This window comes from Chenopodium album, chromosome 11 (assembly GCF_948465745.1).
Source record: "Chenopodium album chromosome 11, dcCheAlbu1.1, whole genome shotgun sequence".
In the NCBI taxonomy this organism is placed as follows: domain Eukaryota; kingdom Viridiplantae; phylum Streptophyta; class Magnoliopsida; order Caryophyllales; family Amaranthaceae; genus Chenopodium; species Chenopodium album.
The window spans coordinates 48,243,477-48,271,060 of NC_137844.1; the positions used below are offsets into that span (position 1 = coordinate 48,243,477).

Consider the following 27,584-nt stretch of genomic DNA (forward strand, 5'->3'; position numbering starts at 1 on the left):
TGAGGATAAGACCGTGTTATTAATTGTCTCCCTATCGCCTTCATATAAGCACTTCAGATCAAGGAAATCATGCTATATGGTAGCAATGATTCTCTTTCTTATGAGGACGTTAAATCAAATTTGCTCTCAAAAGAAAAGTTTGACCTTGAAGTACATACGGATGAAAATGCCGAAGGTTTACATGTAAGAGGGAGATCACACGAAAAAAATAGTACCAATAATCAGGCTATATCTAATGGGCAAAAATCGAAGAATTTTTGCAAATATTGCAAGAAGCATGGGCATGATGTTTTCGATTGCCGAAAGTTGAAGAAAAAGCTCGAAAAAGAAGAAAATGATAAAAAGGCTAAGGAAACTGTAGAAGCTGATTTTGGTGATATAGAATCCGATGATGTTCTTTTGGCTACTTCTCCACAAAGAAGTAGAAATCATGATTGGGTGCTTGATTCCGGTTGTGCCTACTGTAGACACCCAAATGTGTCTCCCCAAAACCAAACTCAGTGATGAATACCTTTCATGTCATTTGATTATCGAACAAAGCGAAAGTGTGAAAATTCTAGTGATGAGGATGTTTTTATTAAAATATCTCTTCTTTCTGTTTTTGAAAATATTTCTTTTCTCACCCTATTTTATGAAAACGTGCATTCCAGTTTAGTTTGGTCCATGATAAGGGTCCAATAATGGTTTAGTTGAATGGGGCTTGAAAAGACCTTTCCAACGATATATTATAAGCCCAATTCCAATGAATAATGAGGAAGTTATTGCCAAAATACTAAATCGGGCCCAAAAAGGATTTTACCTACGACCCAATGATCATGTGGAGGGTCCAAAGGTTTAATCCTATTCCTAAACTAATTAGGATTAATTAGAAGCTTCCATAAGTTTCTAAAAGATCTTAATTATCCTTTTTTGAAAAGATAAAATCAAAGAGTTTGAAATTGAATAAAAACTTTCCTTTTTTAAGTCCTAATTCTATTCGAATTTAAAGATATTCAAAAACAGTCAGATATTATTTTCGTGTCTTATAATCTTTATTAAAATCTTACATGGTTGGATAGATCTTGAAATTATCTTTCCAATGATATATTATAATATTAATTCCGAGCTATAACAAAAAAGATATGAATGGAATACGAAACTCTATCCAAAACTGACACCCTTTCACTATTTCGACCATATCTTTTTATCTACAAAAGATTTTAATCTGATTATAATTGGGTTCGAAATTAGACTTCAAGAGCTTTCCAACGACATATTATATGACTTATTTGGACTTTTGGATCAAAAGATATGATAAAAACAAAATTCGCAAAAACTACTGACCGACGAGTTTTATTTCGATTCGAATTCGGATTCTTTTCTTATTCTTCGACTCTCTTTTTCCCTATAAATAGAGGTCATATCTCCCCTTTTTTGAAGCATCTACAATCAACAATCTTCTCTCTCTTTCTCTCTCTATTCTTTTTCTAAACCTTCTCTCACAAAATTCCTCATACATTAGTTCTAGACACACCTAGCCAAGTTCGAAGTTGTATTCGCCCTAGACGTGAAAGGTTTAATATTTCTGAGGGTTTGGTCCCAAATCTCTATTTCAATTATTTAATTTGATTGTTTGTTTTTATTATTTTCCTTGAAGTTACTAACGTGTGTATTTTGTTATTAGAAAGAGATACGAGGCATCCAAGTAAGTACTTTAATTGTTTAATTGATCTTATGATATAGAAATCATGTTAAGATTGTTATTTTGGTTCCTAATATCATGTTAGGATGCTTTCCTTAGTATGATATTTAAGGTGATTTGCTTATATCAATTATGATTTCTAGGATGCTTCCTATTTTCTTTCCTAATAGCATGTTAGTATCATGTTAGGGCTAAAGCTTTGATTTTTATTGTTTAGTGACATGTTAAGGTTTGTTATTAATCTTGTTAGTATCATGCCTAGGATCTTGCTATTAATATTATGCTTTAACATGATTATGATAATTATGATTATTATGATTGTTATAATGATTATTATTATGATGATTATTATTTTTATTATTATTATGTTGCTTGATATATTTTATTATTGTTATTGTTTGATCATGCCCTCTCTTGCAGGTTTAAAGGGAATTTATACTTGTAATCACGCTTAATAAGATAATTCATAATCTTGTTTAGGACTAATATGATTATAATTCAAGTGATCGCCAATAATAGTTTTCTTGTGCATTAAATTCAACCAACATAGATAAACAGGTTTAGGGTTAACTTAATGATTGCATGTTAGTCAGAAAGTGCACATGAATACGAGAAGAATAAAGTAGAGGCCTATTTAGGGCAGGTTCAATCTCTTTTTGGTTGGATTTGTACCTTCATCCCCGAACTTCCAGTCTTGGTTCCAGACCTATTGGAGTTGACGATCTCATGGATCATTAAGGGGTGTAACCTTCACCCTATGAACGGTTTACAAGTTCCTAAAACTTGTTGGCGACTCTTTTGCTCTACCTTCCTTCCCTTTGGACGCCACCATGCTTAAGTGTATGATCACAGTGGGGCTCAAGTGTGGGATGCTTGAAATATTCCCTACACCTACCATATTTGCTTACAAAAGGATCGCTTTATCGATTATCATCCGGTAAAGAATAGATCTGTTTCTATGGGCAACTGATCTCGTTGCAAAGTTCATGGCACTGGCTTTGTTTGAATCAAGACACATGATGGTAAGATCAGGACTTTATCTAATGTTCAATATATTCCTGATTTAAAGCATAACATCATCTCCTTAGGCACTCTTGATTCTAAAGGGTGCAAGATATCGGCTCAAGGTGGAGTACTCAAAGTATTCAAAGGTGCTCATGACATTATGAAGGTCGTCAAACATAGAAGTCTCTATGTACTACAAGGGTCTTCCATTATGGCTTCTTCATACACATCCCGTCCAAGCTCTTATCATACGGGTACCTACATGTCACATTCTTCTAAGTTCAAGTTACGGGCGAGTTTTTTAGGTGACATGTCCACTTAATACCTCTCGGGTTCATATAGCGAGCACATATAAAATTTGGTCCAAGGTGGAGATTGTTGGATTAGGATTTAGTTGTGGCCCAAATTTTATAGTCCAATTATGTGAAAATTTGCTAGATAAATCTAGCATGTTCACTAAAGTAAATGTCGGTTAATTGAGGTAAATAATGCTCTAGAATTATCATGACATCATCAAGGCATTAGTAGCAATCTACACCATTCTAGAGAATGATCATCGACATTACTCCACTGCCAAGCATAACTATGGCCTTGTTTGGCAATTGGCTGTTGGCTGCTGGTTGTTTAACTTGGCTTGTTTGTCTGCCTGTTAGTATTGGCTGTTTGTAATGGTTGTTTGACCATTTGTTGTATATAAATAAGTTTGGTAAAATCAGCTGTTAGCTGTTGGATGCAACTATGCAAAATGACCTTAAAGGACATTATTATGTGTTCTTACTAATTTATGATTAGTATTATAATCAATTACTTAATACTAGTTACTACGAGCAATTTTTAATTATTAATTATAATTACAAAACACTAATTATTAATTACTGATTATTAATTTTATATTACTAATTACTAATTGTTAATTACTAACTATTAATTATTAAGTACAAATACTAACTATTAATTGTTAATTACTGATTATTAATTTTATATTACTAATTACTAATTTGGCTTTTTCACCAAATGCCCTTGAACTTTTCAAAAATTCACCAAATACCCTTAAGTTTTTCAAAATTCACCAAATACCAGTGACGTATTATACTATTCACACCATGACCTTAAAGGGCCCCTGACGTTAGTGAACAGTTAGTGCAAAACTTAATTCACCAAATGCCCTAACTTTATAAAATAATTACACAAAATGCTCAAAATTTGAAAAAAATTACACAAAATACCTCTGTTTTGTTTAAGTTACAACGGCTAGTTTTAAATTTGGGAACTAGCCGTTATTTTGCTTTCTTATTAATACTCTTGAATGTACAAGGCTTAGCAATCCTTTTTTTCACCAAAATAACCACAAATTAACACGCTATGAGTTATATTTCTAGATCCTCCTCCTCAATGCATGAGTATTCTTATATTAGAGTGGCAAACAAATATTGTGTTTGTGGGAGGAAATTTGCAATTAGAAGTCCCCAGTCATCATCAAATCCACAAAGGCTTTATTACATGTGTGATGCGTGTAACAATTTCAAATGGTGCAAAGTTGTTGTTGATAAAAGTTTAAGCAATCAACAGCAAGAATGTCAGAGTAGGGGAAGGGGAAGCACGGACACAAGGGATGGGGAAGGACAGATGAATATGCATGAAGAGTTGAAGCAATTAAAGAAGAAGATCAAAAAGCAGCAAAAACTTGTTAATGTACTTGTAAAATTAGGGATAGTGATGGCTGTAATCATTGTAGTTGTGTTGTTGAAGTGATTAGGTTGTAACAGCATGAAAAAATGAATAAATAATAGGAAGACATTTGTTTTCTAGTTGTCTTAGCAATTTCATCTTTGAAACCCAAAAATTACAGTTTACCATTTTGTTTCAAAATTCATGTTCAATAAAAGTTGTTGTTCAAAAAGATGTTGCGTAAACATAAGTACAGATTGTGATTATCAAAGTTCAAAAATATGCTAGCATTGTAGCCAAAAAACAATGTTGCAGCAATTCAGGCTTGGGGTGTAGTTTATGCTTCCTTCCTTGATCTCTTGTTTGCTGTTGACTTGGTCTTAGATGTGGTAGCCTCATCAGCTGTCTTTCTTTTCTTTGTTGCACAAGTTAACTTGTTATGCCCCATTTCTTTACACAAGCTACACTTAACTGTGCTTGTTCTCTTTCCCTTCCTTGCTTCATTTGGCCCTCTTCTTCTCTGTTTGCATAGTCTCCCAGCACTTCTCTTTATGAATGGAGGTTGTATCTCAGGAAGGTTGAAGGATTGCCACTGACTTGGATCAGGCATGGGGTGCATATGCTCTCCATACACCTGTTTGTATGCAGCCCCCTTGAACCAAGCAGAAACAAAGTCTGTAGCTTGCAGTCTTTCATGGTAAATCACCCTTAACACATGCTTGCAAGGGATACCAGAATGCTGCCATACCCCACAACCACAAGAACCAGTTTGCAGCTTAATTGGAAAATGAACACGCATATCTCTCACCTCAAATTCCCCACCACCACAAGCTGTAGCATAGCAGAACCTAGACTCATCACTCCTACTTTGCAAAATTCTGCTTGCATACTCAGTCAAGTCATTTGGCCCCATAGCAGCTGCTTTTTCATACCTGGATCCAATTTTTTTCATGCACCACTGCCTAATAGCTAGGTATACAAAACACAACACATATTGGATGGTTTAGAGTGTGCATAAACAGTGAAAGCAAGTGCTAGTATTAAGCTAATAAAAAATCAGCATGTTACCTTCAAGGAGAGTCAGGACAGGGAGATCTCTGTAATTTTTGGTGCATGAATTGAATGACTCCACAAAATTTGTGGTATTATGATCACACCTAACAGCTGGGTCAAATGTATGCCTTGACCATTGTTCAGTGCAGTTCCCTAAGTACTCTATAGCCTTTGGATTATACTTTTGGATCTTCTCCATGGCCTTGTTGAAGACATACTCATTATATGCATCAACTGCTATCCAAAAGAGCTTATGAAATGTTGTTCCACTAAACCCTTCAGATTTGCAGTTCATGTACAGGTGTTGACAACAAACTCTTCTAGTAGCTCTAGGAAAAGTGTCATGTACTGCTGAGTCAACTCCCTGCAAACAAATTCACATAAAAAACACTAAGTGTTACAATTCATTTCAAGTGTCACAGAGTGAAGAAAAACAAATTACATAAAAGTAAGCCATTACCCTCATTCTGTCACTGATGAAAGTCCAGTCATCTCTGTTGCAGCCTTCCATTTGAAACAAACACTTTAGATGTCTTAGAAAATAAGACCAACTGTCATAGCTCTCAGTGTTAACTATCCCATAAGCAATAACAAATATCTCATTATTACTGTCAATACCTACAGTAGTTAAGAGAATGCCCTTAAAATATCCACTAAGGTGGGCACCATCAATACCAATTATGGGCCTACACCCTCTTAAAAATCTCCTAACTTGAGCTGCAAATGAAAAAAAAGCAGGCTTTGAACTTAGGGACTTCAGTTGGTGTTTGTTCTGTCCAAGTGATTAGAGCATAACTACTAGGATTTGTGGCCTTTATCATCTCTGCATACCTAGGTAGAAGTGAGTAAGACTCTCCAAAGTTTCCATGAATTGTCTCTTTAGCCATTGCCTTGACCTTGTAGAATAACCTTGTCTTAACAAGGATTCTGTTTCTCTCCATACATATCTTCTGAAGAGCATGAACAGGTATATCTGGGTTTGCTTTAATGTCTGCTTTCAGATGCTTGCACAGCCAATCTGAAGTCACTAATAGGTTCTCCTCCAGCCTGCCACAACTCTTGTGCTCCCCACTTATCTTCTTAATTTCCAAACTAACCTTATCAGTCATCTCTCCAGCAAGAATCCTCCATTCACAACTATGGATGGCACATTTTGCTACATACCTTCCCTTGTCAGACTTCTCAACAAACACTCCAAAACCCTCTTGTATGCAGTAGTCCTTGAAGACATCAGTGAATGACTGCCTATCTGGAAATATTAACCAAGGTTCTAACCTGATAGACCCAAACTCTTGATTGGTCCAAATTTTGCCATTCAAATATGTTTTGTTCATATTGGAAGATCCATCAAGGTAGTCTTTAAAATTTTTCTCAGGGATATCATCATACAAACACTCAATTTCTTCCTCATCCACTATGAAATCAGCAATATCTTCTTCATCATCCATGTCACTACCAGACATACTATAATCATCATCCTCACTGTCAGAATTAACCATGTCCTCTATCCTGGCCCCAATTCTTGTAGACTTCCTTCTGTTGGTGGTTTGACCCTTTTTCACCCTATCCTCTGTTTTACACTAGTCTTTTTAGAGACTCTGAACCCCTTAGGTCTAGATCTCCCTCCCTTTTTTGGTTTATCCTGAGTTGTTTGTGGCTGGGAAGGTTGGGATAGTACAATTGGTTGTGCTGGAGAATTTGGTTGGGGAGGAGAATCTGGTTGGGGTGGAGAATCTGGATGGGGTGGAGATTCTGGATGGGGTTGGGATGGAGATTTTGGTTGGGGTGGAAACTCTGGATGGGGTGGAGAATGTTGTTCGGGTGCAGATTTTTGTTGGGGTGTGGATTCTTTGTTTGTTCCCTTTTTAGGGGTGGTTTTTTTCCTCCTAGTGGCCATTTTCTTCCTAGGTGTTTTCTTTGTCTGGTTTGGAGGTGATGTTGGTTGGGATTGCTTGGGAGGAGTTGAGGGTTGGGAGGGTTGTGGTTGAGATACTCCTGGGAATATCTCATCAGCAACATCAGTGTTAAAAACCCCCATATACTCAACTTCTGAATCATCTGCATTAACAACAGGCACCTCAAAAGCAACAGTATATTATTGTTGCTCTATTAGTTCACTTTCAGCCTGTAATTGTTCCAACCTACACCTTTGCTTCTCTGCTTCATCTTTAATCTTTTTTTGCCAACTAGATTCAGCAGACTTAAACACCATTCCTGGAACATCAGTTGCATGTATCCATACTTTTATGGTTTCTTTACCCTCATTCCACCCCCACATTTTCAACAAATCTGTATCATCACATAACTCCAACTTCCTATTTGTTCTAGGTTTATCAATGAACAAAGTGAAATACTTAGGAAGATACACACTTTGTTTTACAGAATCCTTAAACATGTACTCAAACAACTCCATTAAATTACTCCTATCAGTGTCTTCAATCAGCACATCAAATGCAGAATCGTTATAAATAACCTCCAGCCATACATGAGTCATCCTATATATGCACACAAACAATTCACTGAGTACAGAAACCAAATACAACTACCTATTCAATGAGTGCAGATACCAAATACAAATACAACTACCTATACAAATCAACCACATTCATCAAACAATAACAGATATAAATCACCAACAATCAATTTACAGTTATCAAGCAACCACATTCATCAAACCCTAAACCCTAAATCAATTTTCGCAAAAAACCCTAAAAAATGAAATTGATTTCAAGAACGAAACAGAGAATGGTACCTTGCGCGAGTTGTCAAATACCAAATGAAATGTTCCGATTACAATTTTGCTCCAAACTCAGCCAACCCTATCGAATCACGTCGCGTAGGTTGTTTCTACCCACAATTCCGTCTCACTGATTCTTATGGAACATTGTTCTTCTAGGTTTGAGCTTCGGATTTTGAAAAGATTGGATTTTTCGTGATTTTTTTGGGTTCCTTTTGGATGAAACCTTGAAGAACAAAGCAAAGAGAGGAAGAGAAATACGAAAGGTAAAAAATTTTGGGTCTATTATGATCAAGTCAAGGAGTCAATGGTGTTTATGGCGCCATTGAAGACAGTAGGGGCAAAATGGTAAATTTGTACTAACGGTTCACTAACGTCAGGGGCCCTTTAAGGTCATGGTGTGAATAGTACAATACGTCACTGGTATTTGGTGAATTTTGAAAAACTTGAGGGTATTTGGTGAAATTTTGAAAAGTTCAAGGGCATTTGGTGAAAAACCCGTATTTTCTAATTACTGCTCGTAACTACTAGTTATTAAGTACTAGGCACTAAGTATTATTAATTACTGATTATTAATTATATATTACTAATTACTAATTGTGGCTAACTAACTAGTAATTATTAAGTACTAATAATTAATAATTACTACTATAACTATTAATTATTAAGTACTAATAATAACTAGTTATTAATTATTAACTAAAAATTATTAATTATTAACTATTAATTATCACCTATTAATTACTAATTATTAAATATTAATTGTTAATTATTAATTATTAAGTTTTATTATTAACTCCTAATTATTAATAGTAATTAAATATTAATTAATAACTACTAATTAATAATTTTTAACTATTAATTATTAAAAATTAATTGCTAATTACTAATTGTTAATTGTTAATTTTTAATTGTTAATTGTTAATTATTAATTGTTAATTATTAATTGTTAATTGTTAATTATTAATTATTAATTGTTAATTGTTAATTGTTAATTATTAATTATTAATTATTAATCAAGGATAAAAAAATAATTTGTTTAATGAAAAGCCAAAAGCTAAAATCAAAAAGCTAGTAAGACTAGCTTTTTGTTTTTGGCTGAAAAGCTGACTAACTGAAAAGTCATTTACCAAACATATATTTTAGCTGTTTGACTAAAAGAAAAAGCTAAAAGCCAACCAAAAGCCATCCAAAAGCCATTTACCAAACAATGATTAATTATCGGGTCATTCATAAGCTACTCCGTATACACTTAACAAAAATGATCAAATTTCGTCTACATCACCGTCCACGAAAAATAAAAGTCGTAAGGGTACCTTTCATTTCTTCAAATTTTAATTTTTTATAGTCACTGGATGATGTTTGAACAGACTGTACTGAAGATTACCAGTAAAACACTCAATTCTTCCCTTCTAAGTCAATTCAACTGTTCTTGATCACGACATTCAATCTTCACACCCACCAAAATTCACACAAGAACCCTAAAAACCCAAATTTGTTTGCATGAGATACAGAGAAAGAGGAGCTTCAGAAGCATCATTAATGGCGAATGTAGGTGGTGCTGGTATGAGCTCCATGATCGTCAATGGCGGCGAAACATGGAAAGCTCATGGTGCCTTGGTTTTGGTTCAGCTCTGTAATGGTGGATACCATGTTATTACTAAACTTGTTCTTAATGAAGGTGTTAATCAGATCGTTTTCTGCGTTTTTCGCGACCTTATTGCTCTCTCAATCCTTGCTCCTCTTGCTTATGTTCGTGAAAAGTTAGTCAATTTTTCTTTCTCTCTCTTTCAATTTCTAATTTATAGTTTTAAATTGTTACATTTTGGTTTTTGATTTGGAATTTTGGTTGATTTTGCTTGTATTGTGTTTGATTATTGCTGCTTCTTTGGAATATTTTGATTTGTTGGATTAATTTGAGAGGGATTGAGATTTGGAGTGACTGGAATAGTGTAGAGGATGATTATTTGAGGACGGAGCAAGTATGAATTTTAGTACAGTTTAAGCTATATGATTTGGGGTTTTGGTTATTGGTTTGAGAAATGGATGTATAAATGTTGCTTCTGTTGAGTATGAATTAGTGGAAATTTTGATATATTAGAAAATTTGGTTGCCGATAGTTGAAATATTATACATGACGATTATTGAGGCTTTATTAGAGAACACAGGGAATCTGAATGTTTGTACTGTTTAAGGTATAAGATTTGGGAATTTATGGAGATTTTTTAAATTGTAGTAAAGGGGAATTGTTTTTATTGGCTAAAATGGAAGAAGGGAATGAATTTAACTCATTTGGTTGATTGAAGGAAACAGAATTTTTGTTCAATTTGGAAAGTACTAGAAAGGACTCGGATCACTCCCAATGAAACACGATAATTTAGCGACTTTAGCCACTTACAACTTTACGAGCCCAAGAAAATTTTGATGTTAGATTACTGAAGGATTGAGAAGATAATTACAGCATTATAGTGCCTGCGTATTAATATTTCACTGGGGCCATTTGGAACAAGTATAGATTGGAACTAGGTAACTACAAATCTTTATTACAAATCAGTAACGTTATTTTGTTTCAGTTCCCTGCTCATATTCAACTCTGTGCAGTGTGCACTAACACGTGTATATGTATTCAATGACTGCATGCTTAATAAGATGGTATTGGCCGGCCAAGATTGAATGGAGAAAAAGGCTTTAAGAGAAGCATATTTGAGTGAATTGCAGAAGTTGCTATTAGTGTGTGCTTATGAATTCTACAGACCAATTTCGGCAATTTGGTACCCAACTGAGACCAATTTAGTACCCAACTGATTGTTGAGGACTCGAGGTAGTATATTTGTGATTGGTACCCAACTGATTGTTGAGGACTTGAGGTAGTACATTTGTGATTGGTACCCAACTGATTGTTAAGGACTTGAAGTAGTACATTTGTGATTGGTACCCAACTGATTGTTGAGGTAGTACATGTGTAATACCCAATTAATGTCACTTTTCCTTTGTGATTGTAAACTAGATAAAGAAGGTAACTTTATAGTTTTTCCTTAGTTGAACAAGAATTTGTATGAGGAACATTTGTAAACAATGATTTTGTCTATACCTAGACTCGACTAGAAGTAGGGGTAAGCAAACTACGTATCCGGTCAAAATTTTAGGAATTGGACCCAGAATTGATTGGGACTGATTTCTAAAGTTCTAGAAAGGACTTGAATCACTCCCAATGAAGTAGGATAATTTAGTAACTTTAGCCACTTATGCTTTTATTCTTCTTTATATTGTACATGCAGATCATCAATTAGAAAATTGAATTTTGTTGTTTATCTTATAATTATAGAAGCCTTGAACACTACTTCTTTTTTAGATCTTGAAAAATGATAGAAAATTGTATTTGATCTTCATTTAATGGTCAGAGTCTTGGAGAAGAGTTATATTGTAAAAAGTTCGAAAGGAAAATGAAAATTCAGAGAGGGAAATGTAGGAGGTAATTGGGGACACATCTGTTTTGACGTGAAAAGAAGTTTGCTGACTTGAAGCTTTTTTTATTCTGTTATTTTTCTTCATAGGACCTTCAATCTATATTACCATTACAATAGACTTCATAAACTTTTTTTATTTCTTTGGAAGTGACTTAAATGGGCATTGTGACTCCTTAAGTCCTTAGTCTTAACCCATACGTGTAAAGTTAACATTACACCAAAACCCCATCTGGCAATTGCCTAAACCCTGTTACCCTATACCCTAAATCACTTACTTTGCCCCATTTTGAGGGAATTAATCAATTAGTCTTTTTATCCCTTGAAAATTTTGTTGCTTTGCATTTTTTTATAAAAAAACATCTTATAGAACACATTGTTATACATAGGTTTTTAATCTCCAAAAATGAACATCTGTATTTCTCTTTCTCAATGTGGGTCGTTTGAGATATAACTCATTCAAACATATCTTTCGTTCTAAATGTGAGTTGTTTTAGTTAGAACTAGTTCAATAAGAATATATGATCACACTGTTTATACCTGAGGATACTTGTATGACATTGATACTTAAATTTATCTAGTAGCATTCAGGATGTATATGAAAAAAGAGGGCTCGATTTTCTTCTTACAACAAATGAAAATGAAACAAAAGGCTAAATAATCCTCAGTTTCCTGATGTCTTTGGTCCTTAAAAGAATCTGATGTTTTGTATTTGATTTCTGCAGGCGAGTTCGACCACCAATCACAAAAAATCTTCTCGTTGCATTTTTCTTCCTTGGGCTTACCGGGTATGTGAGAAGATATTGCTGGTTTTGTTGTTGAGCAATCTCCTGATTATTATCTGAGGTGCTATGTTAATTACTTGACTAGGATTTTTGGAAACCAACTTCTGTTTCTTATTGGTCTGAAGTACACAAATCCAACATATGCTGCAGCTATACAACCTTCTATTCCAGTATTTACTTTCCTCTTGGCCACAATAATGGGGTCAGTTTGATCAAATTTGGTTAATTTTGTATCTTTTATCTATTCTTTGCTGTTACTTTTTAATTTGCTTATATTAATCTTTTCCATGCAGCGCAGAAACTGTGAATTTATATAGAGCTGAAGGGAAAATGAAGGTTGCAGGCACATTTTTGTGTGTTTCTGGTGCTGTTTTGATGGTTGTATATAAAGGGCCGTCTATACTTGGACAAAAAGAAGAGATGGAACTGCATGGTGAAATCAGTGCCAAAGGACAGCCAGAACCAGTTGGATGGCTTGTTGCTAGGACCATGGAATTTGGGTTTGACACATTTCACCTAGGTGTACTTTGTCTTATTGGGAACTGTGTGTGCATGGCAACTTATCTTGCAATTCAGGTATTACTGCGTTTATAATTCTTTGAAGTAAATTATGATACTGCTAAATTATTGAGTATCTAGGAAGTAGTAGGTTGGGATTAATGATACATACATATCTTCAAAGTAGTAGGTTGGGAGTAGGAACTTCTCTAGTTGAGGAGTTAGACCATTTGATTTGACTTTTCTGCTATGAAAGAAATTAATGGGCATGAGGTGCATGGAGCTTCAGTCTTGTCAAGATTATGATTGCAGCAAAAGAGCTATGATCATTATAGGGACATTACTTCTCTCATAATTCTAACGAGGCTGAATATTGAGGGTTTTTTTTTCCCCTTCTCTTTTTCTTTTAAAAAAAAAAGAAGATAGATAGAGAAAGATAACCATTTATAAGGGAATGTACAATATTAGTTTCTGAACTAGAAGATAAGTTTCAAATTTAGTTTATTGCAGAAACAATTGCCAAAAGTTGTCTGTTTAATCTCAGTGTTCATTCCTACCAAATTCTTGTAACTTCCACTGTTGCTTTTCAGTAGTCATAGAAGTTTTTGAGGAGAAGAAGGTTGGGGGTTGGGGAAAGGGCCCAGAGGGGAAAGGCATAGTCACTTTCTTCCCTTTAAAAAACCGATGCTGCTTCCTTTTTTTGCTTTCGCAGCTTCTACAAGATGCCACCAGTGCCTACTTTTTTTTATTTCTAACTAGTTCATTGCCTCCTGCTAACTCGAAAAATCTGTCATTAAACCATATTAATGCAATGACATTAATACATTGATTTGTAGCTGCATAGACCAGACGATTTAGGTTTGAGATATTGAAGGTGATATTGGGTAGTGCAAATCAGAAGTCTCCTGCAAACCTGGAGTAAATCTAACTTCACTCATACTGTCATGCTGTGCTTTAGTGGAGACTTAGAGACTAAGGAAGGGATCATGAGCTCAAGGTGCCTGCTGAACCAAAGATGGACTAGGTCGTGACGGCGGGTTGGCTAGGCATGGCACAGTGGTGTTATGCTGCATAGCCAACTCCGGGGAGCCTGCTTGGGCTTAATTTGAGCAGGGCCACCTTAAATTTTCTTTTTAGTCTCTTAGAAGAAAGCATATGTCAATTCTGATATTTTCATGCTGTTTTTGGAATTTCCTTTATTAATACTTTACAGATTTGCTAAGATATCTGAAATATACTCTGTACAACATACTACCTCCGTTTTGCTGAGTCTTACTCAGTTACTTACTGTAGCTACGTAAACCCAGGAAAAGTAAAAGTGGGAACCATTCGTGTGGGTTCTTTTGTATTTAAGAGGAGGGATTTAATATTCTATAATCCTTTTGATTTTTAAAATTTGTAATGCTTCTTATTATAGGTCAAAACTTGTAAACTTTGACTATGTTTTTTTGTTTACTAATTAGTAAGTACTTCCTATGTTTTTTATTTAGTTGCAACTCTTGCAAGATTTCTATTTTTCATGTTTGCCAATACATAACTTCAACTGTTTTTATTTTTAACTATGTATTTGTAAAAGTTTTAAGGATTAAATTTTAAATAAAGTACACATTGAGAAAAATGTAACAAGATTCCATATGACTATGTATTTCTTAAGTATAAATCTTGAATTGTAATTGTAGTTGTGTATGTGAATAGTATACACTATTGAAATGTTGCAAGTATATAAAAAAGGTCGAAGTATATGAAAATGTTTTTGGTGGGATATTGTTAGATTCATATCGATGCAATTCATATTTTTAACTATTTATAACTTTTACTATTCATGATTAAAAATATAAATGATCAAAAGTGCGCATTGAAGACCATGAGAAAGAAGTGTTACCACTTTTTGCAAACAAGGTAGTATGTTTTAATATAATTTAGCCAAATATAAAATGTTATATGAGTAATTTGTACTTTCTCCATTCTTTTTTACTCATACTATTTGTACTTTAACACTACTCGCATACTTATTTTGACAATATTTTGTGATTTAAACTTATGGAAAATTATATTCACGTGGATCCTTGTAGATTAATCCCGATATATCTTCAAAAATATCAATTTTTATTACTAAAAACAAATTACAGATATTTACAGTCAAATTTATGCTTTGGTCAGCGTGTAAGTAAAAAAGATAATGAAAGACGTATAAAACTTCTACTATTAGAATAACAAAGTGCTTATAATACACTGTCATCTTCTGCATAATACTATTAGAATAACAAAATGCTTATAAAACTTCTTCTAAAGCATAAGGGAGGTGAGATTATTGTGTGTGTTTGGGATATTGATGGTTGAACTTGTGACCTCAAGGTCATGAAGTGACATGTTTATCTAGTGTTTGCTGAGTTTTGCATATGATTGTAAATAAAAGTGGAAAAAAAATTCAGGATTGTAGCTCGTCTTATGGATTAAACACTTATCTTTGTAACTTATTTTGCAGGCTCCAGTTCTGAAGAAATATCCAGCAAGCCTCTCAGTGACAGCATATTCATATTTTTTTGGTGCTCTTCTTATCGTTACTTCTTCGTTTTTTATGGCCAATGACCCGACAAGCTGGAGTATGAACCATGATGAACTGTTTGCTGTTTTCTATGCTGTAAGTTTTCTTTTACCCTTTTTATGATGTCTACCTTAGTTAGCTTCAAAGTGTCAAGATCACATTCCACTTCGGCACTTAATGTGTATGAGTGACTACATGAATTACAATTGTAATCACAAGTTCCTTTTTAGATACATTACTATTATATTAGAGGTACATTAGTGGTATATTACTATATTACAAGTACATATAATTTTCTCATTGACTCGGGTATCTTAGCTAGTCGATTTCTGTTGCCAGCAAATCCAAAATTAAACTCCAAATTCATAACTCTTCATCAATATTCCAACTTTGTATATAGCAGTTGCTATAACCGTGGTGATTCACACGCATCTCATCAGAATTCCCATTGTCTCCCTTTGTCCCTGAATTAAAGCTCTGTCTCCCAAAAACCTTGTCCTTAAAGAAGAGCTCTATTTCTCTCATTTGGGTGGGTCCATTATCTGCTTCATTTTTACTCGCAAACTAAAATAAAACCCCTCCATTAATTCATCTCACTATCCTTAAAAACAATTAACTATTTCCATTACCTTCTTATTTAACTCTGCTTTAATAAACAATACCTCTACTACAACTTCTCTTAAAAATTTTATATAGGAAGTAGGAATATGGAAAGAGTTTAAATTTGTGGGAATGTGGATTATTCTCTAGCCAAAGTGTTAAGGCATCTGTGAATTGTGTTAGTGTTCTAGCCTGCTTACGATATTTGGAATCTTCATCCTCCTCAATGCTTAGGGCTGGCAAAAGCTGACCCTACTTGTTATTTTAACCCGAAATCGACCTAAATATAACGGTTTTGGATTGAGTTTTTGATCTGATTTATTAAATGGATTAACCCAACCTGAAATCATATGGGTTAGGTTAGGACCCGAAATAATAAATGATTTAGAATCAAGTTGGTTCTACCTGAACCCAAAATTATGACCCGAACTAAGGGGAAACCAAACAAGTGTCCTTTTGGCTAATCTTAGGTTTATCACCGGCTGGCGGCTTCCCTTTTTACAGCCTTTCTTTCTATCTTCATTTATTCAATGGAGGCTTTTTAGTCCTTTTGCTTTTTTTTACCACCTTCATCGGCCCCGCTACTCCATGAGTTTAGCTCAATGCGAAAATGGTAGGTCAAATGGGTTCAGGTTGATCCATTAATAATACATAAAAACAAAAAAAAAAAAAATTAAAATTCAAGTTAAATAGGTCAACCTGAACCCAACTTAGGAACAAAAAAAGAAAGACAGATTAGGTTGGGGTTTAAAAATTGAACCTGAATATTGTTCGGGTTGGAGGTAAGTTAACCTGGTTGAGCTAACCCGAACATGAGTCTGACCTGACCTGATCTAATTGTCGGTAGGGCTCCTGATAGGTTTGCTTCTAACCAATCCAAAAGAAGGAAGAAATTAGGCTGCTTTGATTCATTCAGATACATGATGCGCTAATAAATGTAATTCGATTAATATTTAGAATCAGGGAAGTGGTGTGTGTCAGTGTGTGCTTTTCGATGGTGAATATTATTATTTTGGCATCTGCAGATTGCTGTTCATTGTTTTATACAAGTATTTATCTTATCTGCAATAAAACATTGAATGTCACTTTATCTTTTCAGGGAATCATTGCATCTGCCCTCAACTATGGACTTATCACATGGTCCAATAAAATATTGGGGCCTGCATTGGTCGCTCTTTACAATCCACTTCAACCTGCAGCATCTACCTTTTTGTCACTTATCTTTCTAGGAAGCACCCTATACCTGGGAAGGTATGGTTTGGCAGAAATAAAAGATATTGACTTTCATGGTTACTGCTATATTTTGCTTTCTATGTTAAAATTTATTTGCTACATTTTATAAGTTATTAGTGTCAATTATGCTGAATAAAATTTAAGCACCAAGTGTACCTTAAATGGCGGAGATTCTCTGCAGTGTGCTGGGAGGCTCTTTAATTATTGCTGGCTTATACTTGGTCACCTGGGCATCCTACAAAGAAAAGCAAGCTGCTGCGGGTATACCTTCTGAACCTCTAATTCACAAAGATTCTTCACTCGGCAAGATGCACCAGCAAGGACTCATTTTTGCTGGATCATCATCTTCTTTATACAAGGTTTTGGATTAGGTAATATGCACAACATGGAGCTTATCCTTAACTGTCTTATTTCCAATTTTTGTGGCCATTGCAATTATGGTATCTCTTTTTGTTTACATTTCCATCAATTCCATTTATGCATTGCTACCAACATAAAAATGAAGGTAATGTGTTATTCTTGTTCAACAGCAGCTGATGTTATTTAGTGCTTCAGACAAAACAGTATCTATGCAGCATAGTCCTTTACCTCAAGATATTGATCTCAGATGCATTAACAGTTTCATTGAACTCTATTAAAGCAGATACAATCATAATCTTGCCTGAGTATTTCTTTGTCAGTTCATGTTAGTTTCATGTCTAATACTTCATACTATTTATGTTACTGTACCCACTCTGACCCTTGAACGTAGAAAATAAACTCCCTTCGTTTTAAAGTTCTGGAAGTCTTTTTTTTTTTTTTTTTTTTATGAGCTTTGGCCATTATCTTCTTCCAAAATATGTGTTGCAAATATATACTCTCTTCGTCCTAGTGAAATGTCCAGCTTGTTAGTTCAACAAGTGTCATTAATTTCAGTTCTTATGTGCCATGCCAAAGCGCTGAATTTTGATACGTATAGTTTTGATCTAGTTTTGTCAAATCAGTCACTTATTAGAGAAGGCAAGGATTAATTGGGGAGCCTGGATGTTTAAACTTCGTCTAGTAAGTGGATGTTGTGGTGGGAGTGAGGGAAAATTCAAGACGGAAAGGTGGCCATATTTCAAAAGACCGAGCAAATAAAAATTTATATTTTTAGATCTATATTGTAAATTGCTTTTATTTCGTATCTTGTGTGTTTTGCTACAAAACCTATCTTATTTGTTTAGTTATCTTGGATCCAGTTTGAATGGTACCATTGGAATGGCCTAGGGAGTCATAATCACAGACTTGCCTTTTAACTGTGTAAAACACTAAACATTTCTCAAATGAACCTGTAGATGTTCTTCCCTCAGAAATAAGTGTCTAACGCCTAGAACCTTTTAAGTATGCTGCCTTGACAAAATGTGCTGGGCACATGTTACAGATCTACAGAGTTAGGAAAGTCAAGGGAAGATGATTGAGTATCCCTTAGTTTTTAGTTGAAACATCATTTTTTAGACTTAAAATCTGATTACAAAATTTAATTGTTTTACTCAGATATGATATCAAGGGGATTTTATTGTCCATTATGTTGTTATGCTATGCCAGCTGAAAAATGTCTGTCTTTGATATGAACTTTTATTATGCCAGATTACTTGCTTCTACCTGTGCAACTAATTGCTCATGATACAGGTGAAGAGCTATACAAATGTACAGCAAGCATAATGGTTCCAAAAGAAACTATCGCCTAGAACTGTGGTTGATATTGTCTGGGGCACACGAATTCTGCAGATGGCGTTATGGAAAATGTGTATTTCAAAGAGACAGCACGCTGATGGTTGTATATATGCTAGCTATATTGGCTAAATCTATCACTAGATTTGGCTTTTTTCACGTGGAATTTGGAGCAAGCTTCCCATTGAAATCGAGATTTTCAATTTGCATAATTACTTACTTTCAAGATATTCTCTTTGTAACGACAAAAAAGTCCTTTCTGAGAGGTTTTATACTTTGACCTATGCTATGCAAAAGTGATTCTATATGCATCAGTATCCTGATTCATAAGAAACAGAAATGACCCAAGGTTCAGTTCATATACATCAGAGGACTATTGGCTTGGTAAATTCATACTCCCTGTCCCTTATTTTTGGCACCATTTGTTCCAAAAACTCCCACCAAAAGTGGGTCTATGGTGCAATTAAAAGAGACAGAGGGAGTAATAGCTTTTGCACAACTGACAGTAATGTACTATGTTGCATAGGCTGGAATGTGGGGTCAGTCTGACACGTCGGATGTTTTGACACTCCAGATTTTATAAATCTTGTACTTGTATAATGTCATTATACAGGGTGTCATATCGTGTTGAAGTATCAGAGGATCCGACACTCAGCTTACATCACGGCGTCGAAGTAACATAGGTTGACTCAAAAAATTAAAAAAAAAAAATAGAACAAATGTAGATGATCAAACTGTGAAGAACTAGACTAAAGGATATACTAGTAATTCGTATCAGCAAAGAATGGAAAATTTGCAGATGAATGAGGTTACAAAACTTACATTACGCAATACAAATTTTCAACAGCCACTGCCTATCAATTTCTCAGTTTTATACGGCTAAGCTACTACTCGGATGCCAAGCTTCTTTAACACTTGGCATTGTCAGCAAAAGCTTCTGAACTCAGAGAAACACACCAAAACAGATGTTTAGTAGCCAAACGTTTGTTAGCTCAAAAAGCAAATCATGAAATCACTACTGTATCTGAGAGCTAGGCCACCTTTATTCTTTTGGTTCACTGCACAGTTAGAGCTGTCAAGAACTTATGCTGGCATCAGCTACTAGAGTACTAGGTGCAGTAGAGACATTACTGTTGAGACAAATCCTATGAAGCAAAGGCCTAGCAATAAGACCATCAGTGACCCAACCTGCTAATTCACTATCATGCTTTGCATGGTCAAATTCCCTCTGCACATAATCAAGAGAAATCTGTAACTTCCCACCAGGTCTACAGTCATCAGAAGCATTTTTCGATGGTATTCCGGCATTGGCTTCAAGCCAATAAAGGAAGTTGACCTGGTACACAGATCTTAGCATGTCTTGCGGTGAAGCACTTTCTTTGAGTATAACCTGCACCAATCAAGTCCAAATTAACATGTAAGAAGCAATAAAACAAATTGAGACTATGACAAAAAGACAGAACACACTAAACGTACAACTTTATCAAGTTAAGTACTCTGTAGATTTTTTAAGGAACTATTAATAAAACATGGGAATGCCGAAAATTGAGTAACAAGGAGGTTAAACAATTCTATTAGTACTTATATTGAATTGGGGTTGGCAACAAAAAATTTGGGAAATTCTCTTTGGTAACCACAAACTATTATTTTTTCTCAGTGGTAAACGATGAAACTTTTGATTATCAATGGTAATCACGAAAATAATATAACTAAGTGAATATTAACTTAACTTAAATAATTTGTTAATTCTTTAACCATGGTTTAGCAATTAAAGTGCAAAAAGACACAACTACCCTCATTTAATTAACCCCAACCCCCTTTCTTCTTTCTTTTCTCTTTCCCCTTTTCTTCTTCCTTTATCACCGCTGCAACTCCCCTTCCAGCCACCTGCGCCGCTGCCTCACCTCCCTTCCCCGCATCCCCGCCCCTGCCCACCATCCTTCCCCGCATCCCCCTCCCCTGCCTCGGTACTGCTTTCCCCAGTCAAAACCCAGAAAAAACCCATCACCTCCCTTGAAATAAACTTGAACCCATACTCAAAATCAACCCCAAAATCAACAAATTCAACCGCAAAAATCCCCCACAATGAATCAGACCCTCGTTTCCTCGCTTATTTTTTCTTGCTGCTCTTCATCATCACAAACGAGCATCATCGCAAACGAGCATCATCATCAAGCCGTTCGATTAAGACATTTTATTTTGGTTTGAAATTGAAGCTTGCGACTACGAACTGAGTGCGACGGAGGCTGTTGTGGGATGAATTGGAGGCGTTGGTGGTTAATTCGGCGACTGACGGTGGTTGCAGTCATGGTGGCGAGGTGTTTTGCTACTAAATGGTGATATGGTGGTGCGGATTTGGAGGTGGTTGACTACGGTGGTCAGGCGCCGCTGTTGTTTGGGTCAATCGACGAAGCTAGTGATGTGGGTGTGGTGGGAAGTGATTAGGGGAGCAAGCTGGGCGGCTCGGGGAGGGGCTAGTGGTTGGGGAGGGGTTTGGACTTTTTTATTTTTTTAAAAAAAAATATATTTAAAGGGTACTAATGTAAATCTATAATTATTTAACCCTAGTTAATCGTTTAATGATATTAAAATATCATTAAAGTTACCATTGACTTAGTTATATTATTTCGTGATTACCATTAATAATCAAAAGTTTCAGCCTTTACCACTGAGAAAAAATAAAAGTTTGTGGTTACCAAAGAGAATTTCCCAAAATTTAGATCATGGCTCATAATAATTTACTATCTTAGTGAGGAACAAAGAAAGTCAATGATTACTCTGGTTCCCAAATTTCTGCTGTATTCTTTTCAGCTTAAAGACACCTATCTTCAAGTCTTGATTAAACTACACTTATGAGAAAGCAAACAAATCATATAAAATTTCATCAGCTCACCCCTCTCCTTACACCACCCTAATCTTCATTCAGCAACTAAGGCTATGTTCACCGTTTAATTTATCTAAGCAAATAATTGCTTATGAGGTATTTCAGAAATGTTTAAGTCAGACCATATATTTTTATCTGCACGTGGTTATTGCTAATTATTTTTAATAACCGTAATCAAAATAATTATGAAAATTTCAAATTTTGAAAGTACACATTAATGCAAATCTAATGACATCTCATTTGATAATTTCACATCAAGTGAACAGAACATACCTTAAACTTATTACTTTATACTCCAATAACCCCTTTAATGTTCATCATTTTTCCCACCATCTTTCACTTTCAAGAGTGTTAAAGAAAAGTCTATTTGTATGTAATATTTCTTGCTAGAGGCTAAAGGCAGTGCATCAGTATAATTATTAAGTAATAATGTAAATGCAACATAAAACATTCAAATCAGAATAGAACAGACAGAGCAGTTCTATCTACAAGAAGCTGTCAAGTTGAAGGCTGCAACTTCTGAACCCTTAAACCTAACAAGAAAAGAGTTCATCCTGTGCACATTCGACAAAGGCTACTTGAATACACAAGCAAAAGAGAGGGGGGGGGGGGGGGGTGTGAAGAACTCAGTTTCAATGTTTCATATATAAATCAATACATGCAAGAGTTACTTACACAAAACTTTCCCTTGTGCTCGGCTAAGATGTAGCCTTCATTTCTATAGAGATCAAGAAGTGCAACTACATCCTCTCTTCTCTGAATTACATCACTTAATGTGGATCCTAGCTCGAGCCGCTTCTCAATTTCTGCAGCGGCGCTCTTGGCTTCAATTGACAGATTTGAAGAATTTGGCTGAAAACATAAAGATACATTTGAATAATTAGGAATAAGTTCATAACAAACAATGCCATGTTTTTGCAGAACATATAAGATTTTGTATTACAAAAAGATCTTATGTTACCATCAAAATTTCAATAAGCCACTAGTCAGCAATCCAACGGAATACAAGATATGAAGGCTACAATCATCCTAGCCTTAGTGTGGAAACACGCCTAATACCTTAAATATATGTTTTTCCTTGTAATGTCATGGAGAGTTAGGTGTGTTTCCATATTGAGACTGAATGTGACAAATTCAAAGGTGATTTCTAGCAAATTTTCAAAAGATAAATGAATAATTTCTTTAGACACTTTCCCTGTGTCAAATACACAATCCTTGCAAAGTTACATCTCTCGGAAACAACTTCTAACAGTCCTCAAATGGAAAAGGATATGGCTATGTACATTTGGATAACTTAGGATTACTCGAATATGGGGATGAACTCTAAAATATTGTTCATTCTATTAAGAAAACCAACAATGCGCAGCAAACTATTGCATATTTTTATAATTAGGGGAAAAGGAAAAGGATGGGAAGGAAACCCCATATAGTGTCCTGTACAAGCCATGTTTCATGCAGAAAATCAGAAATGAGAATCAAAAAGAAACTCACTTTATCAGCTGGCCCCAAATTCAGATTTGGTAATGCTGGAAAAAGAGGTTCCTCAGCATTGACGTCATTCACAGAAGGCACCTGGCCACTCAACAAATATTCACTGAACACTAAGCCTGTAACAACATATTTCAGCAAGTAATTAGATTATTACCATAATTAATACTTAGTATGAGATTATCTCCAAGTAGACTAAAGCTTAAAAGAGAATGTGGCCCCTAGTTATTAGCTGAGACCTCCAAATATAAGAATCAGTAAAAAAATGTGGCCTTAAGACAAAATTGTTGACACATCATTTTCAAAGTATATTCTTTGCAGATAATTTTTGTGATTCTAACTTGAAAAATGATTACTTCTAGGGAAAAGAAGTACTTGCTCGATATGGATTCAAAGTCCTCAGCTGAATGCATTGATAAGACTTCAGATTGCAGTACATGTGAACGCAAGTTATTATACCAAAACAAGCAAGGGCAAGTGGTGTAGAGGAGCCTATGCAATTAGCTAAAGCTATCCCAAGCATGATGCCAATTGACTTGCTCACCATTCCTTGTGCTTCACCCTTTGCAATTACCTGATATAATCCATTTAGAAAAATTACACAATGTCGTAATATAATCCTAGTAGCTAAAGGAAAGAGGAGACTCCTCTAATTTGACAATTAATTACATGTAAAACCCATATCTACCTCTGCAAAATTCCTCTTTGCAGCAAAGCCTGCATAGAAACAGCTTCTTGTGGCAGCCTACAAAACAATTATATCAAGTGTTAGCACATAATGAACAGATTGAACTTTTAAAAAGATGTGGTGAGTATCACATAAACCAATTGAAGAAATAATATATAGACATTCCGTATAAACTTGTAATGAGATGAAAGTGATGACTGATAGTGATGAAATGGTCAGTCCAAAGTCTGATCTCCAGACATCACAAATTTTTTATTTTTTTTTTAATGATTATAATTGTCATAAAGATGAAAACTGAACAGAGTATAGCCAGAATCCATATTCACTGCCCATTTCTCTACATTACCAAAAGAATTTGAAGGAATAACACTAATTCTAAGAGGTAAGTCTTTATTTAACTCAACAAGAAATACATGCAAACACTTGTCAACACATGAGATAAGTTCAATAGAAGCACCATAGAAGAAAATGTGAAAACAGAATTTTCAAAATAGACTATGACGCGAGAAAGAGACAGAGACTGATAGGTGTCAAAAACAAAATAGAACATTAGCTTAAAATGAACAATTTAACAATAATGCAAACTCATTATTTCCTAAAATTACCAATACCCAGATCCCAGCATCTTTTTAGCTTGTAAGATACCCATGTATTTAAGGGCAGAAGGGTAAGAGCAGTTTTTCACTATACAACACAAAAACAAAGATAGAAATTCAAGCAAGATACAGACTCTAAAAAAGGAAATGTAATCAGTAAAACCAATCAATTAGTATTAATGGACAAACATCTACTTGGAAAGCTATGGTCTGAAACAAATTGAACACAATAATTCCTTATCCATTCAAGTGCTTATAAGATAATATACATAATTATAATATGTGTATGAAATGTGATAGAACATTTAACTTCAAGGCAACATTCAGACGCATCAAATATGTTGAATGTGTTATGCGTAAGAGATTGTTTGTGCACATGGGATAGTTGGGCTAATGTAGCCACCACCAGCATTCATTAAAAGGTCTTTTTTTTTTTTTTTTTTTTTTTGCTCTTTTAGCTGCCAGAGTGCATTATCTTGGTCCTAAAGCCTTCTTTTTGACCAAAACTAACTCAGAAGTTAGAAAGCACAGAAAGTTTTATCTAACCTGGATCAAGGTAGAAGCAGATCGTCCAGCTCCAGCAGCAGCACCAATGAAGACGAAAAGATGAGGAAAAGCAGGTGTTAATATCTCCAACCCAAAAGCACTATTCTCCAAAAGATCAGCAAACAACCTCCACCCTTTTGGATGAACATCAAAGTGCCGCCCATATTTTGACAGCATGATCTTGCTAAGATATCCAATTCCATCCTTAAGCACCCAATTTATTGCCGCAGCAGTAGGAATCGCCCCCTTTCCCAGTCCAACAGCAAGAAGCAAAGACTACAAAGATAGGCAACCAAAAACTAATCGTAAAAGAGAACATGACAAACAAAAACATTTTCTGAAGTCTGAACCCATCAACATAACATTTTTGCAAGCAATTTAGAAAAAGTTTTACTAAGGCTAACCTGTGTGGCAAGTACCCCACTGATCTGACTAGCAATACCCTGGACCCCTCTCCACAAAGAGTAGTCCAAATAATCGCTGGTCACGCTGTCAGGAAAACCTTCTGGTAGCATCAAACGAAATACCAAATCTTTGCACAGCAACCATAAACTAGGAAGTCTTGCTGAAAGATTTCGAATTCCATCATCCATATTCCCCTTTCCGGATGTTGATGAAGGCATCATAGATGATGACGGAACCGTTACAAATTCGTCTTTTGAATAATCAGGAACTAGTTTTTTTCTCTGACTTCCTTTGATCTCCCTTACAACCTCCTCTTCCTTTATGTCCCCTTCCTTGTCAATACTCCCTAAGGCACCTGCAGGATCTAAATGGAACAGGCGAAGGAAACCTAAAACTGACACCAAGCATAGCAGAAACTGCCGAGAAGAAAATATCCTCTCTCCCATTTTGAGGTTATAGTCCCATATGTGGCCACTGAGAAAAGAAGTCAACTGATAGGTCCAAAACAATGCAAAGGTACGCAGAATCCCACCATGACTTTCCTCATGGTTACTATCACCATCGTTATCATTCTTATCATTGTTTTTTCCATTGCCGTTGTTGTTATTATTGTTATTGCCATTATTCCCATAATTGCCATTATCTAACAAAAAATCAGGTCCTGATGAAGGAAGAACATGTCTCAACTCAAATGCTTTAGTTGCAACTGCACGCTGCAAATAACTAACTTTATTCGTAAAAGCAAATTCATGTGCTTCCAACCGAGCCTTGAGATTTCTATGTTGAGAAACGATTTTGGGTTGAAATCCAAAAAGTGACAAATTATCCAAAAGCAACGCCGTAGAAGTGCAAGTGCAGCCCATGGGTCACTTTATGCAGCTTATATCTTTCCACAACGACAAACGTAATCCTACTAATCCAATATCTTCGAACGTAATAGACCCATGAGTTGCATACTACACAGACCAAGTCCTTCCCATAGGTACAAAGAAACCTGACAATTAGAAACTTATTACTTTCGAAAGACAAGGTCATACATTGGCAAGAGAGGTACCCAGCCTAACATTTCTAGGTTCATAAAGGATGCTAAACCATCAAGCCGAGCTGCCACTATTCAAGCTCTAATAGCCTCATAACTTCTCGGCTCAACTCGGTTCAATTAGGCTTGAAAAAGGCAACACATTGGCAACAAAATTTGACTCAACTATCAAATTGAGCTCGAAAAATCACATATACTTTTCTTTAGCTTAAGAATACCAACGTAATTAGCCAAAAATGCACATATCAATATTCTAGCAATATAATCGCTCGCTATAAGGTTTCATAATTTGAGTAATTATATAAACTATAGTCAATAATCTACCTAGCATAAGTTGACTATACTGACAATAAAATTAATGATAATGTGAAATGAAACCCTAGATTGTGAAATTGAAATTCAACTATTAAGAAATAAGAAAACAAACAACTTACTCAAAAAATGCAACGACGTAATAGAAAATGCTTTCGGAAGGTGTTTCAATGGAGAAGTCAGAGTACGCTTCAATGGAGGAGATAGAGAGAGAGGTGTGCAGCGTAAGAAGTGAAAAGGTCAGAAAATTAAATTGTCAACAGATAAATATGACTGTTAGAGTGTTAGGCCAGCCCGCGAGCTAATGCTTATTTTTCGTGCCGTCCCGAAATTTACAAAAGATCGGCATATGCATGGCCTAAGCCCATATGCTATTGTGCCGTGATTAGAAAAAAAAAAAAAAAAAAAAAAAAAACATAATTTAATTGTTAATTATTAACAATAACCAAATTATGAAAGAAAAAAGCTAATACACAATAAGGTTATATGAGTTGTAATATAAATTAGGTAAGGGGAGGGAACTTGAGTGACACAAATATCACTCATCATGAGTGTAGTGAAAAGTCCGAAAACCAAAACATGCATGGTCCACACCCGGCCCCACTCGGTTCTTCTAACCTAAAAAACCCGAATTTAGGGTTGTGGCTTGCCCATTTGCTCACCTC

At 35.2% G+C, this 27,584-nt stretch overlaps 3 protein-coding genes across 3 annotated transcripts; 1 reads left to right on the forward strand and 2 right to left on the reverse strand.

The window, feature by feature from the left end:
• Window positions 1-4,688: 4,688 nt before the first annotated feature.
• LOC145566734 (uncharacterized) lies at window positions 4,689-6,906 on the reverse strand. Its single transcript, XM_081626058.1, has 4 exons — window positions 6,207-6,906; window positions 5,868-6,124; window positions 5,423-5,771; window positions 4,689-5,323 (listed from the first exon to the last, which is right to left on the reverse strand). Exons 1-4 carry the CDS (start codon window positions 6,904-6,906, stop codon window positions 4,692-4,694), a joined length of 1,938 nt encoding a protein of 645 aa, XP_081482184.1. The 3' UTR covers window positions 4,689-4,691.
• A 2,604-nt stretch (window positions 6,907-9,510) lies between these two features.
• LOC145567656 (WAT1-related protein At3g45870-like) lies at window positions 9,511-19,275 on the forward strand. Its single transcript, XM_081627000.1, has 8 exons — window positions 9,511-9,907; window positions 12,334-12,396; window positions 12,479-12,595; window positions 12,687-12,969; window positions 15,377-15,532; window positions 17,136-17,287; window positions 17,451-17,640; window positions 18,920-19,275. Exons 1-7 carry the CDS (start codon window positions 9,648-9,650, stop codon window positions 17,638-17,640), a joined length of 1,221 nt encoding a protein of 406 aa, XP_081483126.1. The 5' UTR covers window positions 9,511-9,647; the 3' UTR covers window positions 18,920-19,275.
• Window positions 19,276-19,733: 458 nt separating this feature from the next.
• On the reverse strand, window positions 19,734-27,178 carry LOC145567655 (protein root UVB sensitive 1, chloroplastic-like). The gene is made up of 8 exons (XM_081626999.1): window positions 27,042-27,178; window positions 25,568-26,562; window positions 25,164-25,439; window positions 24,022-24,078; window positions 23,709-23,907; window positions 23,337-23,452; window positions 22,521-22,697; window positions 19,734-20,351 (listed from the first exon to the last, which is right to left on the reverse strand). Exons 2-8 carry the CDS (start codon window positions 26,429-26,431, stop codon window positions 20,037-20,039), a joined length of 2,004 nt encoding a protein of 667 aa, XP_081483125.1. The 5' UTR covers window positions 26,432-26,562; window positions 27,042-27,178; the 3' UTR covers window positions 19,734-20,036.
• Between the last annotated feature and the right edge of the window lie 406 nt (window positions 27,179-27,584).